This window comes from Astatotilapia calliptera, chromosome 17 (genome assembly GCF_900246225.1).
Source record: "Astatotilapia calliptera chromosome 17, fAstCal1.2, whole genome shotgun sequence".
NCBI lineage: Eukaryota > Metazoa > Chordata > Actinopteri > Cichliformes > Cichlidae > Astatotilapia > Astatotilapia calliptera.
In genome coordinates this window covers 24557405-24582643 of record NC_039318.1, presented here as the reverse complement: position 1 = coordinate 24582643, position 25239 = coordinate 24557405, and the positions used below count along the sequence as shown (strand labels likewise).

General features: G+C 40.3%; 1 protein-coding gene across 7 annotated transcripts in view; it reads right to left on the bottom strand.

The window, feature by feature from the left end:
* magi2a (membrane associated guanylate kinase, WW and PDZ domain containing 2a) overlaps window positions 1-25239 on the bottom strand; it is a 266517-nt gene that overhangs the window by 161303 nt on the left and 79975 nt on the right. For all 7 annotated transcript variants that reach the window (XM_026146239.1, XM_026146241.1, XM_026146240.1 and 4 more), the window contains exon 2: window positions 24111-24227. In XM_026146239.1, the coding sequence (XP_026002024.1) occupies window positions 24111-24227 (117 nt within the window). The remainder of the gene's footprint in view (window positions 1-24110; window positions 24228-25239) is intronic.

Here is a 25239-nt window from a genome sequence, read left to right as displayed (position 1 = left end):
ACCTCAGTACCTTGACAGGCAGACCTGCCATAGCTGGCAGGTTGTCAAGCCTTGGAGTTCTTTAAAAGATCGAGTGTAGGGCTGTTGTTAGAGAGACCTTCCTTTTTTTTTCCCGAAAACCAAAGACTCAACTCAAAACTGGCAAAAATTAATTAAACAGTACACTTTCAAAGGCAATCTGTTAGGTCACAGCTTATAGTAACCAAAACATAATGTGATGTGCTATTTTCTCCTGTGTAGAAGCTGGTAGAGTTTAGCAGTTCTCTGCTGCCTAAATCTTGACTCCGTCATGCTTGTCCAAGTATGCAAGCTCAGTGTCCAAACAGGTTTACATTAGACTCAAATCACAGTCTGACACTTTGGCAGGTGTAGTAACACTCACTGACTGATCAGGGCTTAGTAACTGTTCAATTATGCATAAGCTCATAAAACAACAACAAAAGGTCATTTGTTGCAGAGTAGGCTGAATTAAAATGTTGTTTTACTTCATGAAAGTAAGAAAAAGACATCAGTGGATCTCTATGTAGGTATTCAATTCTGATTAATCAACTGCAGGAAAACCACAATAATTACAGAGGGGACGTACAGAAGTGCTGAGATTCTTCTGCTGACTTTCCCTCTGGGCTTGTGCTGGGTCTTTCTAGGATGCTAAATGGATTTGGACTTGTTTTGGCAGCTGTTAATAAAATACAAACTTATGACGGATCGTTAGCCCAAGTAGAATTATGTTTGGACCTTGGATTCAACAGATACGTGAACACAACAACAGGCGTGACGCAGTCTGTGCAGCAAATAAAACAAATTAATAACCAAGAAATCTATTCAGGGTTGGCTTAAGCCTCTGTAGGAGTCGTGAGGAATCCCGAATAATTTTGTCTTCTCGTGTGTTTCTCAACAGCTTTGACCTATTTGTTTGGTAAAGTCACCCCTCTAAATATAGACATTGGTGGGATTGAGAAAGACAGGGGGGCGAGAAGAGGAGGAGGCAGAATTATCAAAGTACTTTATGGTTGAGCTCAGTGTGAATTAAATCTGTTTTCTCCCCGCAAAAAGAGAGGTGGGGAATAAGGAGACAAGGAGAACACGACAAAGGAATAAAGGCGCACAGCTTAATTAGCAAAGACACAGATCAAGCCGGGGAAGCAAAGCAAACAGAAAACGGTGGTCTGCGTGGTGTCACGTACTGTTTGACTGCAGCAAATTCCCCTTGCTTCTCTACTTTTTTTTCTTTTTAAACATGTGGTCTTTCTTCTTTTTTTGCCTGAAAATACCATCAGGCTGCTAACAAAATCAGAGGCACAGAACATTATGTTTCCATTTCTGATAGACAGCGTTGAATCCAGCAGATGGAGGCTGTATTGTACCTGTTTACCACACCAAACACTTCTGTTCAGTGCTTGGTTCATCAAAGTGTCCTCTGCAGGCTTGTTCACTTCGGGAAGCACTGAGCTATTGATTCTGCTGCTTTGTTAGCCTTTCTGTATAAAATAACACCTTCTTCTCTATAGAGTTGTTTGCACTTTAGGCAGCTTTATGCTTTTTTTTTTCTCTGTGTGGGTGCACACATGGTATATGCATTTATCTAGATCACTGTTGAAGCAAGCTTGTGCAGATGTCTGCTTTTAGACTTCTTGTAAGACGTGCCTCTTCTATCAATGTTGCTTCCTTCCAGACACAATGCTTGTCCACCTAATCCAGTCCCAGTGCTCTAATTGGCTAACTGCAGCCATTTTCTCTGCTCTGGGGAGCGTGGAGATTAGGGGGAGTGTGTACTCGTTGCTGCCCGGCGCCTAAATGAGTCATGCTGTGGGTACAATGTCTCTCCGAGGGATAGATGGAGCACGCCCACACATACACACAGAGTAAGGACTCGCCACAAGATTACTGAGCTAGGCTCGCCAACACTCAAAACACACGTATAGATTATGATGTGTTATGTCTTTAACACAGAACCAGTAATAATTTGCATGTTTTACTGGCCAGATCAACGCTCTCACACCTGAGCTTACCTACTGATTCCTGCCGAGGTTTTCCCTGCTCTCATGTAAATATCAATAATGAATGTTGCCTGGGGCTAAACACTCGAGTTATGTTGTTCACAATACTCACAGTTCATGAATGCTACATGAAACACTACTATTGCACAGCTCTGTTGTCGGCTCAAGATGCGGCATTAAAGACCAACGAACACACCACTGCTCCAGCTTCATCTGCAATGTTTAAAACCAGTTATTTTAGCTTACGTTTCATTTATCAGAAGACACTGATTAATTAAAAAACTAAAGAAAGTACTGTAGTTACAATTAGTGAAGCACAGATGTGATGTACCAGTGCCTATGCCAGTGTTATTGAACAAATTGGATACTGGACAGATGTCTTTGATCCACATGGAAAACTGTCTCATGGTGCAAAAACCTGAAACTAATATTCATCTATGCTCCTTAGCAGGTGGTAAAGTAATGACAGTAGCTCAATTCAAGCACCACACAATTCATCAGAAACAATTTTGACAATCAATTCATGTTAATCAACTTATTCATTGAGGGAAAGCGTCAAACACTAGCTGGTTTCAGCCTTTCAACTGTTATGATTCAATGCTTTCTTTGCTTTCTTACTGGTACTCAGACTCAAAGTTTTCTGAATTGAATTTTCTTTGACAGGTACCCTCAACCTAAAGATTGCTGCAGGCTAAGCACACGCCTTCGTTCTGGCAGCACTCTCCAGAAGGACAACACAACTCACAAAGCATGATAAAGAGCTGACTTGGTCTCCAGATTCCCTTTGTTTATGATCCAGTCAAGCAAGTCTAATTCACAAAGGCCATACCCCACAGCCAACAGGACCCAAAGGATCATGATGCCACACATCAGATTACAGATGGACACGGGACAGGTGCAATAGCCATGTCCATAAGAAAGTGGATCAAAATGCTAATAATCAAATCAATTACAACTAAATGCCTCCAATCTTCTTTTCACCAATGCATGCACAGTTTTCTGCCGTAACAGTCATTAAAAACCTTTTTAGACCTCTTTGCAATTTAAACACGCAACATTGTAAAATCAATAAAGGAATTAATAAAGAAACAGACCTATGATCTTATTAATGTCCATCTTTACATGCGTTTGTTAGTTATTAAGTCACTTTGTAATGACAAACCCTTCCTTATTTAAACTGAGGAATAAATTATTCCATATGTATATTATCCTCACTAATGATCCAAATCAGCTCAGCAAATACTAAAAAGGGAGAGAAACAGCGGCTCTATTGAACAGGTTCTCTGTGTCCATCAATACTGTGAGTTTACTTTTAAGGGGAAAAGTGGAATAAATGCACACCTGGTTATCATGCCAAAGTCTCAAAATGAAAAAGCTGTTCAGTTGTTACAAATTCAGAATTTTCAATGCTGATACTACGCGTATTTGTTGAGGGATAGGTGCACATACTGTATACAGCTTTGTTCACAAACACAACAGCATTCAGACCGAGATACCATTCAAATGTAATCTACTTAGTCTTTATGCTGCTTTTATCATTCATAAATATTGGAGTAGGCGGTGCTTTAGATGTTAGCTGAGAGTCACATGATTGTTGGGGCAGCTGCTGTGGCTTTGCAGGAGAACAGGGTTTATATAAAGATTTGATGTTCAACAGCATATACGCTATAAATGAAGCACAGACTTAACCAAAGAGTTCTCCAAAGCTCCCATAACTGCACCCAGACAGGGAAGACGCCACTAGAGGTCTCTCAGAGTGAGCGAGGCAAAGCACCATCAAGAGTTCATTTCTCTCAAGCAGACCCCGGGGAGAGGGAGTGGATAGAGGAGATGTGAGGACAGGGCCACTTTCTGCTGTCCTTGTTTCCCTGACAGAGAGCTTTGCTTCCAAACGTGAGCTGAGCATCTAATGCCCATCAGAACAAAAGACTTCCTTGAAGATTTCTGAAGCACTCGGAGGTGTCGCTAAGTCAAACGGCTCAATGAAGACAGCCATAAGGTTGCCAGTGATCGTTTAAGCTTTTTTCGAATTCAGAGGAAAAGACTTCATGGGTGCACAATCGCTGAAAATGTTTATTTCATTCACAACGGATCTCTTCTCAATTAGGAAAGCCTGTATTGTTGAGTAGTGGTGGAACTGTGAGAGAAATTGAATTTATCCGCTCTACTTTGAGGAGGAAAGGTTCTATTTGCATGTGTAAGTACTATCTACCAGGAGAGGTACTAGCTATAATCCCATTAATCAGCATAATTGGCTCATAATTGGCTCTCATCACGTCCCTACAGATGCCATCAGTCAAGCCTCAACATTACTGCCAGACATCTCAAGCACTGGCTCACTCTCCCTGCAGAGATGATACAGGTTTGGTCTTTGCTGTTACACTGGAGAAGCAGTGTGCGCAGACAACAAATAATGATCTTCAAGCCTCACTAAAAGTCACTCTTTTATCCAGTAAACAGCCATGTGTAAAAAAATACGCCGAGACTTGCTGCATAAAAAGCAAAAGCAGACATCTACCTTCAAATCCCCAAAAAATGAGATGCGGACTGGCAGCAGTGACAGAAATCAATCACTTTGCAGTACGAGCAGAGCCGATCACCTGTGCACATGTTCAGGTACATGTGAGCAGGTGGGTGTGTGACAAAAGACTAATGAAACCAGACGTGTGCATCTCACTCCTGTGACAGATGTGTGATGGCTCGGGGAAAAGGGCTTTCTGTTTCTGAGAACTAACGCAGCTGCTGAGGCAGAAATGCTGGCCACTTAAGAAAAGACACAGGATTTACAGTTTCACAACAAAACATCAGAATGCAGTTGTTTTGGAATTATAAAAAAAAAAAGATTTTAAATCTGTTTTCAACATTTGTGGAATTGGAAAAGTTATAAAAAACTAAAGCAACTACGTTTCATATCTGGAGTTAGGCTTTTTTTGTTCAGGAAAGACAAACCACAGTATTTTTTATGTTTGATGTTCCTGAAGTCTTTAAAGTCAAGTAAACTTAAAAAAGAAACCAACTACTGTGGCAAAAGCAATTAAACAAACCTAACTTTGTAAAGGTTGGTGAAATTCTAATTAAAAGTAAGCAGCACTTTTTGTGCGCTCCACACACATTTTTTTTAAATTCAATCAAGCTGTTACATCTCTAAAACAATAAGCAATATTAACCAAATTCTGGCAAAAAAAAAAAAAACCCACTGGCTGAAATAAAATTTAAAGTTATTCAGTACGATTAAGTTAGATCTTTAAAAAAATAAATGCACAAATCTCTGTTTGTTAACTTGTAATCAGTTGAGAAACCATGAAGGTTCTTATCTATATCAGATATTATAACATTATCACGTTGCCTAGCAACCACTTACCAATGGGTTAAAATGTAACATTTATGCACCTTTGATGGCTTATAAAGGGCACTGTATCATTTTGATTTCAACATTGATAACATCTCATTTACATGCACAAAATATTCATCATGCTTGACATATTATCATTAAATTGTCTACGAACCACCATTCATTAAAATGATCTATTTGTTGAACCTAAAAAACTTAGTGAGAATCTACTTCACAGCAAGTTCTGTGGATCTAAATTAAAGTTATTAGTTAACAGTTATTAGTTATCTGTAATTTACATCCACAAAACTTTCATTTTGCATCTAATCTGACATCATCATGTTGTCTAGCAACGACCTACCAGTGGGTTAAAAATGAACATCTGTAGCGTTTATGCTTAGAAAACTATCATAGAATTTTTATTTTATGTCAGCAACATCTGATTTGGAACCACAAAACATTATGCATATTTTATGATGTCATCACGATGCCTAGCAACCTCCTAACAACAGCCTAAAATCACTGGCATGTGCTAGTGAACTTAACATAAGGGGGCCAGGACATGAGCTCTACTAATTTGACAAGGCTTTGTTTTTTCACTTAAAATTGAACCAACTCAGAAAATGTGATTACAAAAAACCCTGTTTACTATTTTATGTTGGACAACAGGGACAGTAGCTAACATTCAAACAACTGGTGATTAGCTATATGTTTATGTGTGTGCACTTTAGGGTTGCAGCAAGTGTCACTGGCATACATTTTAAGATAGCTTGTTGGCCTGGTAAATATGTCAGAAGAGCAACATTATGGTGTTATTTGGCATTTGTCCTTTAGGAGATGATTTTTTTCTCAGTGGAGTTCTCAAGGAGTTCTCTGTGGGAGATCAGAGGGTGATATAGTCGTCCAGTTATCTTACACTTAAACAATATTAACATCTATTCTCAGGAGATATTTTGGGATGTGTATGTGTTAGTAGCAATTCCCACAGCCCATATACTGCATGGCTGGAGAGACGCTGCTTTAAGTAAGATTTAATAACCCAGAACATCGACACGGGAGAAAAATCGCTAACAAATATAGCGACATAGCGATAACATTTTTAATGCTAAACCCTAACCCTGTTCCTGTCCACAAAAATATACACTGAACAGAAAACTTGGTTTAATTAAAATGCCAAGTTAAGCTGAATACATAAGTAGCTTAATACACGAAAGGTCAATTAAATATGTATCTGACAATACAGAAGACAAAGCTGTCTGCCAGGCAAAGTGCTGAAACTGCTGGCCCTGTACTCCAACCTCTTGGGTGTGGATGCGTCTAATGCACATTTTTGTGATTGTCTGTGAGTAAATGCATTGTATGTTTGTCTGGGGAGGCGCACTGCTCGTGTCAAACAAAAGAAAGCGCACTTGCTCTTTGTTGATCAGTGTAGCAATCTAACCTTGAGCAACCAAAGCATCTTGCTGCGCACTGAAGCGCACTGCAAAACAAAGCAAACACAACTGAGAAACAGACAGAGGTGGAGTAAGTAACGGAGGGAAGGAGAAGTGAGCCAAAAAAAAGGCCATGCATATTTTTGTTTTTCCTTCAGTGAACTGATCGGCAGAAAAGAAACTAAAAGCCTGTGGTGACAGAGCGCAGTTTATCTGAACAACCAGGTAAAAAGATTCTCTGGAGTGAGAAGGAATCAAGTAAGCGCTGCCTTGCATTTTGCCGAATTGGATGAGAATATGAAAATTCAACAGCTGACTGTTTCTTCTCTTTAATATTGTACAATAAAACGATTCTGGGGCATGGCAGGATTCCAGTGAAACAGTGTGAGGGAGAGAAAAAAAACCAAGATAAACAAAAGAGAGATAATTTGTCTTACCCTGTAAGATAAATTGATCCCCCAGCTTTTGATGCTCATTTAGTATTCCGTGTTCAACTCACTAGTAGCACACTGAGCTCTTGATCGGATTTGCTGGCGTACTGGGGATAACTGGTTAAGAAGTATTTTCCAAGAATCAGTTTTGCACAATAAATTTGATGAACTTTTATTAGTATGAAAATACAATTTCTGACAGAAATGAAACACTATTTAAACTGAAATTAACCCCACATCTTTACTGAGGAGTACAAAGGAAGCTGTAAGCTTTTGAGAAATAGTGATTTTATTTATATTGCAATATTTATGTCAGTATTCATTGATGTGAAAAAAAAAATTGTAATCAGATTATTTACCATATCATTGAGCTCCATATACTAATACTGTGTATATGTTTTTCAAAATGAAGCAGCTTTTACTTTGAAGGCCAATAGTGTTTGATTCTGGTTTGGCACTAGTTAGCAAATATTCACAATCTGGTTCTATAAACCAAAGCAAGATCAAGGAGGTGTTTGGTGCAGTATCCTATTCCATCCAGTGACAGCAAGCAACCACTCCCCAGTCAGTCGGGGAATCCACATGACAGAAGGTTGCCAGGGGGCGTCATTGACCAGTCCCGGGGGCCTTACCTCCATCAAGGCTGATAATCCCCTCGACATGAAGCACAAACTAAATCCTTGGATCAGAAAAATATCAGAATGTGAAATCGATTCTTGAAAACATATCACATCATATCTCGGTTTGCATATGTGATGGCAAAGAATCCAGTCAAAAATTCCTGAATCCAGATCTGATGCCAGGCCAAGTCCCACTTCTAGTAAAATGTTCACGCAAATACATGCAGAACTTTTTCCTGCTAAAAGGCATGAAAACAAACAGAGGCAAACCGAAACAATCACATAACCATCCTGGCGGAGATAATTAGCAGACATTGGAAAACTCCTCCAGGGAATCAGTTGCCTTGACAAGAATGAGATGCTAGACAAAAATGGATCCTCAGACAGGGAAGTTTTAAATTTTTATGTGTTGACTAGTACTCTCTATTGTCCCGGCCTTGTTTGGAAGCGGAGAGCAGGGCCCTGTGCTTCGTACGTCGCTTACTACATCCAAGATCAAATGAAACATCCAAGATCAAATCATCGCGCTAACCGTGAGCTCGCTAATCCGGTTCCCCGAACACACCTGCTGTTGACGATTAGTACAGCTGGATGAAGTAATGTGCGATCACTGGGTGCCGTAAAAGGGGCTACGCATCGATAGCAGAAACAGTGATCGGCAACCCGCTGATTGGTTGGCGAAAATGGCGAAGGAGCGCGCTCGGTATTTTTCGGCAGCAGAGCAAGAACTCTTGAGTGAGAGTGAGAGATTTCAGGAGTTTCAGAGTTTAATTAAAACGCAAGGGAACACTGCAAAGGCTGCAAAAGCAAGGAGAGAGGGCTGGCAGAAAGTTGCTGACAAATCAAACTCGTAAGTAATCCAATAATAACAATAATAATGGAGTGGATTTATATAGCGCTTTTCAAGGCACCCAAAGCGCTTTACAATGCCACTATTCATTCACTCTCACATTCACACACTGGTGGAGGCAAGCTACGGTTGTAGCCACAGCTGCCCTGGGGCAGACTGACAGAAGCCAGGCTGCCATATTGCGCCATCGGCCCCTCTGGCCAACACCAGTAGGCGGTAGGGTAGATTTATCATATCACACCATATTATCCAATATTATATTACATTATATTATATTATAATATGTTATATTATATCCCCTTTCACATTAGAGCCACAACAGGACCCACTAGAACATGGGAACAAGTAAAAGTGAAATATAAGAATATTCTACAGAATGGTAATATTTATCACTTATATTGCTTGTCGTCTCTTGGAAAGAGACCCTGGAATACTCTGTTTGTTTGTTCATAGCAACAACCAAGAAAAGGGCAGAGCAAAAAAAAAGACAGGTGGTGGTCCTGCACCCCCTCGTCAACAAGTTGGTTAAGTGAATAATACCCTCACGGGAATATCGATATCTCTCTATGAGCACACTGTCGCGCTGAGCTAAAGGATCCTGTCTGTCCCGCAATATACGCTGAATTCTGAGGACTCTCCTTATCAATCTTGCACCTTCCGCAATGGGTTGCTCGCGTAAACGGACAGGATATGACTGCGACAGACTTCCCAAATCCACCTTCGCTTTTATAGCCGTGGTCTCTCATCTTGATTACACGAAGTAATTTACAATTGCTACTCTGAAATATGAATTACATCTGTAATAATCACATACATGTAATAGAATGTTAATAGTACATTTCCCTTTTTTAGGGAATGACCTGTATGTATCTGTGTGAAATCAATAAAAGGATCAAGTGCTGCATTATCTTTACTTACATTGATGTTATTTATTTATGGTGAAACAGTGGTGGAATATCGCTGTTGCTTTCGTATGAATGACGCGGACATACCTGCGTGGCCACGATCTAATCCTGTTTACATAAAGTAAACCTGCTCCCCAGCAGGTTTACGCTTACGGCTCTGTTGCTATGACAGCAAGTCCCGGATGGGCTTCGGGGAACCGAACGATCCAGGATCACGCGAAATCGTCAACAATCTAATCCAGCTAACTCACTTAGCGCGGTACGAAGCACAGGCCCCAGGTTGAAGAAATGGTTATGATTGTAAATACTCTCTGTTGGAGGACAACCTTCATACATCTTGACAATTTGTGTATTCATGTTTTTTCTCCTTGATATCAAGAAGCAACAAATATTATTGTTTGACAGCTGTGGTATGTTCCTAGCTGACTTCAGATCAGCCTCAGAAATGTTATGGCAACACTTAGAACAAGGTAAGACTAAAAACATGACATAAAGCTCTATCAATATCCCCAAGTGTCTCAAACAGATTCAACTAAAATCCCCAACACCTTATTTCTATTAACAGCTCTGTCTTAAAGACAACTTAAAACATCTGAATACAAATCCCGCCTGACACTTTCCCTCTGAAATGGATCAGAAGTGATAATATTAAGCCCATCTGTTCAGATAAGGACATCTACAAAATCCCTCGAGTTATGTGTCACTCTAATAAATAAATGAAAACGGGACTCAAACAAACAAACATACTGTAAAAAGGGCTGAACGCTAATCCTACCCTTGGAGACTGCACTGTGCCAAAAAAAAAGTCAAAAGGATTCCCTTTCGCTGGTAGCATTGTGATTGGTCAATCTGCTTTACCTGAATTAGCTTTTCAACCTGTGGGAGAGCTACTGCATGCTGTAATCTCGTTTGAAGATAAGATGAAACTTTAATCACCCCTGTAGGGGAAGTGGGCCATTGCAGCAGCAAAAAAATGGGATGTACTAGATAATAAGACAAATAAAAAGGCCCGAGATAACATAAGAAAAAAATAATCAAAGGGAATGAAAATGTTTATTATCTCTTTTATTATCTGACTGTATGTTATTGACCCAAATTTGGGACCAGCGTGCCGTTTTTTCTGTGTCGGGATGTGTTTGTACACACCGAGCGGGTTGCTTGACCGAGACGTTTGCTGCATTGCACCATGCACTTTGGAACAAAATGAAACCTGCAAATGTTCACAGTCTGTGGCTTTCTCATAAAACGTCATGAAAGTTCTACCTGCGTCAGCTGTGACCTGAGCTTCGACATCAATAGGCTGCAGCATGTTTCAATCTGTCCAATTGAATGCCTGCTGTAATGCTGCTATTGGGGATGATTTGAGTGCATACACTTTCCGGCGTAATATCATTACCATCCAAATTGAATACTTGTAGTGTCAAGCTTATATGCGTGGATCGTACCAAATAATGATACAGACAATCTGACATTCTGATAGCTTTCCCTCATTCAGCAGGTCACTATATGAGATAGCGTAGCAGCCTCTGCACATTCAATTCCCCATCCCACTGAGGTGGCAAAGATGGAATATTTCATTAGGATCTTGGCTAAACAGAATCACCGCTCTGATATATCTGTGGGAGCAGGCAGGCTAAGCAGACTAAGCATTTGTCTTGCTATTACCTAAAGCCACAGAGAGCAGGGGAAATTATTACTTGACTATCACATACATGATGGTCAAAATCCTGCTGATGCTATCTGTAGCAACACTCTGGAGATCATCAGCCTGGGTGACTGTGCACCTTACTGTCAACTGCAGTGTCACACTTACTTTGCACACTTCATGGAAAAGCACATGGGGTGGCGGATGAAGAAAACATTAACTTCAAAAAAGAAGAGAAATAGCTGGTGGACAGAAGGGTTGGGTTTTTTTAACATTTGGGATACCCGATACCGGAGAATGATCCCTAATCTTAGCCTCAAACACTGAAACTTGCAAACACCAAAAAATATGCACAGAATTTTCCTTCGAATAAAAAAACACTATGATCTCTTTTTGTCTGCCTTAGCTTTACCATCCAAAAAAGAGCCAATTACTTACACAGCCCCTGTAATTAACATGAGGGAAAGGAAAGCCTAATGCTGCTACAACTGGAGAATTATGACAGAGAAGCTGTCTCTAATGAGACAGGCCTTGGGGATTTTCTTCTCTCTTCTCTGGCCTTACTGACTCCTCAGGTCTCTACAATGAGTGGTGGCACAATACCATAGCTGTCACTTTGAAGCCTATGATTTTTATTTTTTTTTTAAAAAGCAGAAAAACAGGTGGGAGGCAGTAACGCAAATATATAATTTTATGAAGTTAGTTTACATGGAAGCGACTATTTAGAAAGAATGGTTCAGAAAAAAAGGACAAAATGTTTCCACAACAAACTGGTCCATGAATGTCAAACGCTCAACATTTTAATCAGCCAAATTCAATCAGCCAAAACACAGACAGACACACATACTTGAGGACTAATTCCTCTTACACGTGATGAGAGTCCGTTAGTGACTAGTGTCAGTTATTAATTGGTAATAGCAGTGGTAAATGTCAATAAAAATAATACGAATGAATAAGAATATTTTCCTTTTGCTTATCCAATTCAGCGTCATGGGGAGGCTGGAGCTCATGCCAAGTGTCACAAGGTGACAGGCAGGGCCACACCCTATGCACCAATGTTTGAACATTCAGTATCGGCCTTATTGAAATATATCAGCAACATCGTTTTTGAGCCAGATAATTTTAGATAAAACATTTGTAATAAAGACATCTTTCCTTAAGCTATATGTGAAAAAAAATAAACAGTAGATAAGCATCAAAAAGATGTAGTACTGATTGCTAAGTTGCTCTTTCAAACGCCGAATTACTCATCAATGCTTCCTTCGTTCAACATTGAAACAGAGCTGTATATTCACAGAAGTATATCTACTGTACATACTGATGGAAAACAAAGACTTTCTAATCAAGTTATACTTCCCCTAATTAGTACCCTCATAATGACTAAGATAATATGATCAAGATCCTTATATAGCTCTGTAATCAGACTACTACTGTCCCTTTTCATAATAAAATTACCAGAGCAAATATAAATATGGAATAAATATTATTCAGCCTTATGCGTGTGCAGCTCTTTCCAGAAGGGAAGGGTTTGTCTTATGGTTGGTCAAAGAAATGCCCTTTTGGCCACAAAGGCGCTGGCCACGAATATTAAGACTGTGGGTCGGTGTGTCCCCATGCTGCTCTCTAGACCGAATCAGTCTGCAGGCAGCGACCTGAAACACCAGTCAGAGAGGTGGAAGAAAGTTGACAGACATCTCAAACATCACACATGGTCAGTTATTGCTCTTTTGAGTTTTTAAAAGAATGAAGATTTTATGTTAAAGTCTAGAAAGTAGAATATTTTGTAGGCCTGTCTCAGGACCCATCATTTAAGTGGCAGCTAAAACTAACCCCAGAACAACTGTCCAATCATAGCTTAGCAACTGTAACCTCTGGTGAGCACAGTCAGTTAAATTAGAGTTCTAGTCAGAATCTCTGACAAAGTATTATTTTATAAACGGCAAAACCCTGGAAACAAATGATACAGGTACCAAGTCCCTGAGCTGCCTGAATAAGTCAGCCAACAACCACAATTTACACCAGAGAAGAAACACAAAACATCAAAATCTGAAGACCTTTGCGGTTTATTTGCTGTTAATATGTACAAATTAAACCAAGAGCGCCGCGTTTTAACCCAACCCCAGTTTCTCTGCCTGTTCACTCTGTTTCTCTGGTACAAAATCTGGCACCGTAATAGAAACGTTTACGAGCTCCAGTCACAACATTTGAACAAATTCGATACTCCAAATTTGGTTAGAGTAACACTTATTAGCAGCTCTGTAATTTATTTGCACGTTACCTCGGGTATGCCAGTCAAACAAACTGGCAGCTCACAGCAATAGTAAGGGTGATAATCAGATGTCTGATGAGTGGAGGGTGTGGTGCCTCTGGAGAAGCATCATCTAGACTATTTGAAGACAGCCACCTAATTAACAAGTAATGGATAAAATGCTATGGGTCAAACTGTGTTTAAATGCTTGAGCTGCCACAATGCCCACGGCAGCTCAACTGCAGCCAAAGTTTCAAAAAGTACTACTCTCATACATGTCTGGAATTTGTAGTTCGTAGCATAAAGCCTCTTCTTATATGCCATTTTAAAACAATCTACTTTTATATATATTGTATGGAGCCATTAAGCTCATAGCCAAGACAACCTTCCTGTTTAAATCAAGCTAGAAATGTTAACAAGTCAGTTGGAAAAGCAGTTTTTAACTAATGGCGGTATCCTAATATGCTAATTCATGTTAGTTTAATTAGTTAGCCACTGATAAAATCTGATAATGACAGTTTTCATTTTAACCAGAAAAAACATGGCTCGCTCATTTTTATGCTGGGAATTAAGGACCCATTGTTCTAGTGATAATAACAGTAATCAGAAGGGTGCAGGGACGTCGTCGTCTCTCCTTGTTATCAACCTGCAGGATTTTCTCATTTATCTCTCAGGTGTAGCACGCACACTGTATTCTAGGTTTGGCACAAAAATGGTATCGGAAACACACTTTAAAAAAACCTCTCTGCAATTCACATGTTTATGCATATCAACACCCAAAAACTGTGCACACAATTCTGCTGGTTTTCTAACTTTACTTATCACAGGTACCAGAAGTTACGTTCTACTTCTGATCAATACCATTTTCTCACATATGTTGCATCATTGTTTTTATAAAGGAACAGAAAACTCCTTTGTCACAATAGGGTTGGATTCAAAACGATAGCCCGAGTTTTGCAGTTGGCGATAAGGCCAGCTCAATGGTGAACAACAGTTTGAGCTGTGCACCTGTCTGCGCTGTCCTGCCAAAACAGATACAAAGCATTTAGTAGAAAAAGTGCTAGGGGAAGGGCTTGGAAAAATATAGATGGGAGGTTTGGTTGTGAGCATGTGGTGGTGAGATGAAAAACACAGCACTGTAAGAAATAAATAAATAAAAGGCTTTCTACACTTGCTGGTTCAACGAGTTCTTTCCACATGTGGGTAATAAGGATGGAGGTAATAACTGCAGTCAGTCGACAGGAGAGTCGGGAAAAGTGCCCCAGATATGTGCTGATAAGAGTTCAGTCCCAAGGCACATTTACTGTGATGGTGCATAGTATTGTTCTTTTTAAATATCCGATGATGGTGTGAAATTTTGAAGCTAATGTGGAGAAGATGAAGTAAATCTTTGCAGTGAAACTACTTAATAATACCAACTTTAATCTATTACTGTCTGCCTATTCTCTGATTCACAGAACAAACTGCCACCTAACAATATATGCCCTGTGTTTGATTGACTGAGCTAAATTTGCCATGTTGCGCTAAGGGCTCTGTGTTGACAGCACTCTGTGAATAAGACATACTTAGACTACTCCTTGTGGACACAATTATGCGAGTTGAGGTTTTACTCTCTTACCCAACAGTTTCTATTATCTCCAGTGTCCAACTTAAAGAAGCAGTCATTTTCAATCATAATCCAGGAGCTTCCAGCAGGCTGTCATGGGAGCGATGTGCTGCAGTGGAAATATGCCCCATTAAGATTGTGCCGCCGTTCTGTTAATGCTTTCGCTTCCATTTAAAATAATTCATGCTTTGGAATAAGAAAAATGCGTAAATACTTTTTTGTGAAACCTCCTGAGAAGGATCAAGGTCTTCGTCATTCCCCCAAAGACACCAGATCATTATACCAAAGACAACCGAGGAAGCTCTCATTACAGCATCATGGTGAGGTGACCGCAGGCGGCACACCTGATGGATCTGTCTATCTGACACCGTTTCTTCACTTCCAAGGGTAGGAGACAGCAGGAGCTTGATGATGAGGCGTGGTGATGTTGAGGAGGTTTATGTGATGAAGGCCAATTAGAGAGCAAATCTCATACCTTTTCCCCTTTGCGTCTAAAAGCCGCATCTGCCAGCGAGCAGAGAGTGCCGCGTCACGCTTGCCACCCGGCACATTCACATCTGTGTCCTGCCCTGTCAGTCAACCCCCTCCCACACTCCCTCACCCTCAGATGAAAACGCGCACACCTCTCTAACATATGGATTATACACTCAATTTTACACCTTGAAATCCTATTTCCAGCAAGTGGTGTACTTGGTGCTGACCCCGAGTTGCCAGGTTTTTCTGACCTACAGTCTTGGCTTGGAGAAAGTGGGATGAAGTAGAGGGGAGTGGGACAGGAAGGGCACAGGGAGGAAGGGAAAAGAAAGGGGGCTGAGGTTTTAAGAAGAGTTGAGCCTCTGACGCAGATGGGGAGTGGAAACGGTTGCCATGGAAACCCGGCCCTGCCTCCAGTGAGTCAATGAGTAAGTGAGGAGAGGGAGAGCGGAGTAAATGGATGGATGAAAGAAAGTGAGCTTTTGACTAGAGGTATTTGTCTGATCTGCTTAACCTTCTTCACAAAGACTGACAAAATAATATGCAAGCAGGCAAACAAGCTCACGAGCAGCACGTTTTCCTGTTTTTCATGACCAGGATAAAAAAATAAATAAAATTAAATTTATAAAACACACAAACTGCTCTTCATTCATCTCCACACCAGGCCTCATCTCAGAGCTCCAGAGTAAGCAAGGCCACTCTGAGCTCCTCATTCAGGCTCACACTTCTACGGTTTATTGGGTTTATTGAGCTGTTAGACTGTTCTTATTATCCTGATTATTGCCGTCATCTATCAGAAATCAGGCTATTAACCAGAAACACAGACATGTGACATGCTGCAAAAAAGAAAGCAGGGCCAATCACAGATACCTGTGTGATCTTACAAGTTACATACTGGACTTGCAAATCTTCTTTGCAATGAAATGCACACACGCACAGCAAAAAATCCAAATCAAATCAAAACAAAACAAAACAACAACAGGACTCAGGGAGAAAAGAATGAGGGGACGAAGTAAAGATAAAGACGGAGCAGCAGAGCAGCAGGAAAGGAAAGGAAAGCCGGAGAGAAAGTCATATTTCCTGCTATGCTGCAAGACTTCAGAATGATCCAACTGACAACTGTGGATAGGCAGATGGACGTCGAGTATGTCTCTCTCTCTCTCATTAGTAAACACCATCCATATTGTGCACGGCTGCCCCGGCCATTAACGCAAAGTCAGTGTCCCTGTAGGCGTCAAACTCCCCATTAACTCACAGTATCAATCTCTACTTCCTGCTATTTAAGCATATGTTGTTTGCACATGCATGTAAAGGCCAAAGAAAACAAACACATTCACACATTAATGCAAAGACTCATAAGAGGCAACTTGTGGGCATTAAAAACACATGCGGGAGTATCCAATCACACCGGTCATAAACTTTACGTCTCCATTAGCGGATGTTCGCTGAAACGCTCTTTCTTCAAGAGGCCCACCTCTGCTATCAAATTGCTTGTCGCATTCTTTGCAAGGTAGCCAAGCTGTTAGCAGTGAAGGCAGGGTTCCCAAAAGGATCACAGTGTGGGGTTCTATAATTGGGCAATAGCTTCTGTAACAAGGAAAAAATTGTCCAGCAGCTGGTATATTAACATAGATTTCGTGCTTACAGGTATACACATGTCCCTTAGTTTGAATTGTGGATAATGCTGCAAATGCTATTTAATGGCAGCTATTGTATTTACGAGATAAGAGCTATCACTTAATGTCATTCCCATTTACAACAAACTTTTGGTGTTGCAGCTCAGCGGTAGCGTCTTGCGTTGGTCTCTGGTGACGTCTGCTCAGTGTTTCAAACATTAATATAAAATAAAACAATGTTCTAAATATGTTGCTTTTATATTCCAAAGAGTTACATTGGAAAGCAGATTACAATACAATTCATCTTGACATAATGTCATAGTTACTAAAATACATTACATTAATTTGTTCTGTAACAATACAGCACACTAAGTCTGTGGTTGGGTTATTTTACGATCATAGAGCAATGTTGTCACAATGTCACCATTTGCCGCTTACGACATTCTTACCTAACAGGTAATGTGTTTAAATTGTGATGATTTAAACTGTTTAATACAATTTAACACTTCTGTGAGTGCTAGAGGCCATCACTGCTTTGAACTGTGCGATAGTCACCGCAACAAACTGTACAAAAGAAGTCCGACCATACGGACGGAGGAAATTACCTACCCGTTGCACTTCATGATTATACATTTTTTTTCCTCATAAAGTCTTTTTTAATACAACGTGATGTTTATTTTGCCTATTTATGTTCAAAGTGGTGGGAAATAATACATATAATGAAGAATGGTATGCCTTCTGGCATGGCTACCAGGCCAAGGATAAGTCTCCATTATGTGAGAGTGCAGTATCTTTTGCAGTCAGATCAACCTTGTCATGTCCAGGTTTAAAAATATGGTAAGGCAGATATGCTCAGCTTCCATCCATCCATCCATCCATCCATCCATCCATCCATCCATCCATCAATACAATGTCTAGGACACAGGAAACACCTCACTTAAGAGACACCAAAGAGGCATCCTATATGTATGTGTTTAAGTCCCAGCGTGACATTAGGTATCGCGCAGGCATTAAAACCAGAGGAATACAAGTATATCAATCCCTGCTTATCAGTTCTCACTTAAGACAGCGAATGACTGGAACACCTCAAACCATATGAACCCCAGTGGCTCATCCTGTGGCAGGTGGGCCCATAGGAGGTTTCAAAACAGATCATGGTCTATTCCATTATAAGGACCAAATTTTCTATTTCTATAATTAATTCAGTAATAGCCTACTATTAAACACTAATAGTCTGCTCCACTGGCTCCTGACTCTGGGCTGGGACCCTACAAAGTCTAGTAATTTAAAACAAAAAAAGGGAGAGTGGAAGATTATTAACATTAATGGAAACAGAACAGATAAATTAAATTATATTACTCAGACTCTATTTTGATCTTTGCCTTTCTTTTCTTGTGGATTATTGGATCATTTCTGGCATTTTAAGCTTTTGTATAGACGGCTTAAACCAACATTTTGTTACAAATAGACACTCTAGATCTTGTTCTAAGAGGACATGTTACTTACATTTCTAAGAAGTTGAAAGGAAGTGACAAACTGAGCATCTCCTCCCTTTTCTACCTCCAGATGGCCTCCTGATCATCAGCTCTATTATTCAGAGACCATCAATGACACCACGTAACTAAGTGCTTTATTGTGTCCACTGAGATAAAAAGGAGTGCTTGAAGTGTTCTTGTATGAAGAAAGTAAAGTAAAAGAGAAAAATCAGCCAGGCAAGGAAAAACAACAAGAGACGAACAAATATAATAAGTACATGAAAGACTGAGTGGCTTCTGGGAAATGAGTCATATTATCCTGATGACCTTGATATTTTTAACACATTTTTGTTTCCCTGTAACTGAGGCACTGTGCATATTTATATTTGATTTGGTATTCGATGGGGAAACAAGAGTAACATTTGTATTTTTTTAATCTTTCAGTTGACCTTCAAGTTATTTACTCTAAATATCTAAACACTTGTAAATTAGTTCAAATATTTATAGCATCTTTCAAATAACTTTCTGCTCAGCTGTGACGTTATTAAATGAAAGCACAGTCAGGAGTCACTCTGTTGTTTAAAAATATATATTTACTCCATTGTCGTGTTCTTTCAATTCACTCTTACCTAAATAATTCATCCAATACAGCACACTTAGGTCTCATGACTAGTCTGCACACACCTTGTTTCACTCCGCTTTCTATCCCTCCCATCAAATCTATATGGATTACCAGAAGATAGGCCTGATTTCACATGGGCTCAGGCTATTAACGCTCTGACCTTGGATTTCAACCAGGCAATTTGTCTAAGAGCTGGCACAGCCTTAGCTGCCCTCGCCGACTCCATCCAAGCCTCACGATTGGTGTGAATGGCAGTAAGTCTCCTACTGTCTGCCCGTCAGCCTCCATCCCCACGAAAAATGTCCTTTCTTTACCACTCAAGGGTTACGTGTAAATTGTGATGATGAACTACTTCACATCATGCCTTTTCTCTCTCACCTCTCAACCTCCTTTAGATTCATCACACATCTCGGGAGTCTTCAGTGCAACTCTTTTTTTATCAGTTTGAGAGAGGGGGCTTTACTTCATGAATCTCCCAGTGGTTTGTCCACAATTAGCTCATTTAAGTCAAATGCTCAATTTAAACCTGGCATATTATCAGTATCCTAAAAGAAAGGTTTGCACAGTGTGTAAATATGAATAAAAACACAAACCAATGATTTGCTTGTCTTTTAATCTCATTGTTTACTAGAAATAGTACAAGCACAAAGAGAAAAACAAACTTTTGGCTGCTCTGTTATTGCATAGGAGTTGCCAAAATGAACGGATCTGCTTGTTTGATTTAGGATCCTCTCATTTTTCTGGGCTTGGGATCGGCACTGGGAGTACACTAGCTTGTGACGTGCCGAGGCTGGGTTTGTATTAACCCACCGCTAAGCAACTAAACGGTGCCAGTATAAAAACATAAAAGAGAAATTTTGTCTTTAGAAAAATAAGCTCATTTATGCCTGATTCATCTCTTCACTTTAAACTTTCTGCTGTTTGGAATCTGAAATAACTTGTTTGAAGGGGAAATGTCTTCCCATTCTTTACCATGGATAAGATTTCAGATGCTTAGTCGCAAAGGGACACTTGTTGTTGTTGTTGTTTTCCAATAAAATAATCTTGCATCGCTTAACTTTAAAATGTTGTCTGAATGGCAGCACATGTTGCTCTAAAACTTGTAGATATCACTGAGTATTAATGGTGCCTTCATAGATGTGCAAGTTACAACCTACTGTACTACTAAAGCCACTCTGGACTTGGAGGACTGGAGGACAACGTTCAATCATCAGACCACATGACAGTTTTCCAGTTGTCCTCTCTCTGGCCAGAGAAGGTGGCATAGTGTTTCTGGGTCTAGTTTATATTATACAGTATATGTTTTTTTTTCCTTGGTAGAGACTTAGGATACATTTGAGACAAACTGAGTTTTCAGAACTGTTTCTTCAGCCCATGCAGTGATTTTCTAACGCAGTGCCACCTGAGAGGCTTTCAGTATTGGTTTTCAGCCTTATCTTCTGCCTACAGATTTCTTTGGCTTCACGAATTGATTAATGATATGACTGTATGAGACAATATCACTAAAGTCTTTGCAACTATGTTATTAGCTAGGTTATTCTTAGCTAATCCATTTCACACAGCATCCCAATTTTTTTTGAAAACAGATGCGTACACAGGACATTTGAGACTGTTGGAAGGATTTTTCTCATAAGAAAATAAAGTACAAATGAATCTGGTTGAAATACACTCCAGTTGAAGACCAACTCCAGATGTGTCTTGTCCACGTTGATTGCTTCGCAGTCATAGTGCATTGTTTCTTCTCAATAACATATGTTTTCCATATTTAAAAAAAGAACACATCTATGCATCCAGATATAAAAAGCCTAGTTCAGTCATGACTAAGCCCTCTTCCTGTCAGCAGCACTAAAGCCCATTGTTAAACCTTCATTAATGCACCAGTTAACCTCTCTTTGCCATTTCACTATGTGGTTATGTGTATACAGCCCGTGTCCCTATCATCAAGCTTCATCCCCTTTCCCCCGTTCCTTTTCGGATTTCTTTCCCTCTATTTGTTCCTCCATTTGTTCTCAGCCTTTACTGTTCACCTCTTCTCTATCTTCACTGCCTCACTGGCAGTTGCTCTATGAGTGGTTATCAGAGAAAATGATGCTTGTATTGTAATATAAATAGGTCTCTTTTTGTTTCTCCTGCTGCATTCTGTGCAGTCAGGGAGACATAAAAGTGGTTCCAGTGATATTTGCCTGCACCTAGGCTTGAAGAATGCACCTCCATTAGGGGATTCAGGGGGGAGTTAGCCACTAGACAGCTGGGTCTAAATGCACAGCTAGGCTAACAAACAGTGTGCACAGATAAGAGTTTACAGACAAACACCCTTTAATATCACAGTCCTTTAATGGACGGCTGAACATCCAGGAAACAAAAAGCAAACAGGAATCAGAATAATACTTACTAAATATTGTGTTTTCTTAGCCCTAGCACATATAACATTGTGCGATAACCTGATAAAAGAAAATGTCTTCCAGCATACAATATTTAAGACTTAGATAAGCATTCAGTTTAAAAAGCTATCCTGAACCAAGAACACCAAGTATCAATAGCTTAAAGCCCTCCAAATCTTATCTTTGATTGTCTACAGAGCACTTGGTTGCAGCTCTGTGTTCTTGTGAGGCAGTTAATGCAGCTAATTAGAGACAGAGCTGCAGTAAACATTTGATTTTAAAGAGTCGAACTTCCAGACAAGGCTGATTCCAGCTAAACTAACACTCCAGCGGCTCAATCGATCACCGCACAGATAGATATTTGGGGGATTTGGGGCTGAAAGCAAAGGGACATGGCAAACAGGGAAAGAAAATATCACATCACGTACTCACATCAGGAAGAAAATTCAGTATATTCAGCACATACCGCGCTTGAAAAATACTCAGAGGGGAAACAGTTCACGCGAAGCAAGAAGCTGGATCGACCTGTCGGGATGCCCCTGTTGGCCCCCTGTTCCTCCCACCCTCTCTGCATGTGTATGAGTTCTGCTGCATTCAAGCACTAGACAATGTACGCAGCGGACTATACACAACAACCTATTAGTTTGTTACATTTTCTGCAGCTCCAGAAACCAACCACCTGCAAGAGTACTGCCTGCCCTCAGGCTTGCTCTCTGTCAGCGGGGTATGTATAAAATTGCCTGAAAATGTGGTAATATGTTGAACTTGACCTCAGCTTTAGATCTATACAGTCCATTGCTCTTGAGCTTTTGAAAAAAAAACACAACAGACTGCACAGCTGCCAAAGATGAATCATTAACACAAAGTGAGAGAAGACAAACCTGTTGTTATTATATAATTGGATGTTGTGGCTTTCAGTGAGTTTTATACAAAAAAGTTTAGGGTTTAGGGTTAGGGATAACTCTCAAGGCTTCTGCAGCAGTACATTTTTCCACATTAGAATACAGTTAGAATACATTAGAATATAAAATTGCAAAAAAAGAAAAAAAATCATAGCCTATATCTTTTTTTTAAAGTTGCAGGAAATGTAGACAGCCAAATTCATGGCAGGAAACATTTTTGCAACTGAAAATATCACAACAGTGCACATAAATGGCTCCACTCACTCCACTTGAAGGGTAAACATTGCTGCTGTCTCTAGTTGGCAACAGAACTGTTAGCAAGCTAAACAAAGTATTCAATCCATATGTATACACACACACACACACGCACAGGTATTTTGGTAAAGTGTGCTCTGGTCTTTCATCCACATGTGAATGGTGTTTCGGGCCACTAAAATCAAAGCTTTTGAAAAAAGACTTCAGTGTTTCGATGAGGAAAAGGAATTTTTGTCTTGCAATGTCAAAGGTGTGCACCTTTATCTCCTTTTTTTAATGTTAAATTGTGCACATTGCTATCATCTCCAGCCTTCCGATTGGCTAACAATTCATACAGTTAGGGTTATATCACCACATGTTGCTTTTGACTGTGCTCTTAGTGTCTCTATGTGAAAATCTCCATCTTAAAAAAATACCTGCATTTGTATGTGTGGATGTAGTCTCATATTTGTTAATCTACAACAACTGACAAATAACCTGGCATACACCTCTGAAGGAGAGCAACGTGTAAACATGGTTTGATGAGGTGCGTGGACAATCAAAAGAAAAAGAAAAAAGGAATTAGGAAAAGAATGCCGCTGGTGCTAGCGGTGCTAATTTCAGCAACACTTGGAAACCAACCTGACATCATAAGTTTGCAATATTATGCACACATTATGCAATATGTCACAATTTTCAACAAAATTTACAATGTGATTTGATCACTAAACAATGTGATTATTGGCTTTAAATTGCTCTTAAATACGTCATCCTGGGCTCAAATTTTGAAGTTTGATATTGTAAGACTAGTCTGCTTGTCATCTCATTTTTTTCTCTCTTTAATTAATTTACAGGCATGCTTAACCTTGATGTCATCAGTGACATCACTGTGGTCTGAAACCTTGTCACAAAAAGTGGGTATTTAAACACCATGTAGAGGGCAATGAAAGATGCTATTGAACAGTGTGGGACACTGGAGATCCACATGCAGACATTAGGCCTACTTACAGCTCTGTTACACAGCTGAACTGACAAGGTGGATCTATGGTTGATCTGAGGCAGCCAAAGTCATCCTATGTCAGGCAAGGTCCAATGTGGCCAAAAGAGAACTGCAGATGTGAGCCAAACACTCATTTCTGTCTTGTTTGTTGGCAACTTACCACATTCAAACTGTCACAGAGCGAACCTGGAGTTTTTACTGCCCCCTTTGAAATTGCACACTTGGCTTTATTGATGATCTACCCTTGGCAAAGCACTGAATGTAAGTGTCTCACTCAAGGAGGTGAGTGAAGGGAACAAGGATGGACAAAGGGAGGTCAGGTGAGCACAAGGTAACTCACAGGGGACGGTGCGGAGGTAGAGGTTGTCCCGGATGATCTGCTGCAGCTCGTGGTCCACTGAGCCTTTCTGGAAACGCAGGTTGAGGTAGTGGCGCAGGTCCTTGTCTATCACGCCCCCTGGAGGAACACAAAGGTCAATAATCAATAATCAAAAGCACCAAATTCAAATAAATGCAACTGCTCTAAGACTGATACCAAAATTTGTTCCAGTCAATTTATAGAAGGAAAGAGCCTAATCAGCCTTTGATCAGAAATGGGGACAGCTGGATGTGTTTGTGAATTATCCAGGCAAGGAAAATTGCTTGCCTCACACGTTTTTTTTTCTTTTCGTGCAAACCTCAACAACAAGCAGAGGAAGATCCAAACACTGCAGCATCAAATGACCCAGAATCTCCCAAGACCACAGTAAACAATTTAAATTCGCTGAAAATCCTACAATCCAAACACTAATGAACACACTCGGCACTCACAGATCCAGCATTTGTCAAGCGCGGCCACGGATTGGCGGAGGTATTAATTGGAGCTGTGGCCAAACACGTGTGGAGATATGTCTACACATAAATCAGCCACCAACTCCCCGAGGGGCTGTTTTTACTCCCTCTTATTTGCCCTCACCTGGGTTACCTCCCCCTTCTTTTCTCTGTGTCTCTCTAGCAATCCCAGCTCTGTAAATGGACTTCAGTTTAAAACCAGTGAATCCTGCTGGCTCAGCAGGACTGAGGGGGTTAAAAAGTGATCAAGGGACCACAGACAAATGGAGGTAAGGGATAAGCGGGAAGGAAGGCAAAAGCAATCCCGTGGCAGGGGTGGGGGGGTAGAAAGTAGCAAACTAAAACAAGCTTTACCTCCACCTCCTCCTTCTGCAACAAATACTCCATCTATCTACTCTGCCACACACTCGTATAATCACATTTGAAATGGAGGCAAGACAGGACGGCTAAGTGGAGGAGGGGGAATGGTCGGCTGATGTTACTTAAGGGATTCCTCACGGTGTCGCTTTAGCCAACATACTTGTCATGTTTGTTACTCCTCTGCATGAACCGAGTGGATTTGACTAACCTTCAACATCCAGTTTGAAGTGGCAACTTGGCACAGTGCCACATACCACTTAGCTGCCCCCTTCTTTACC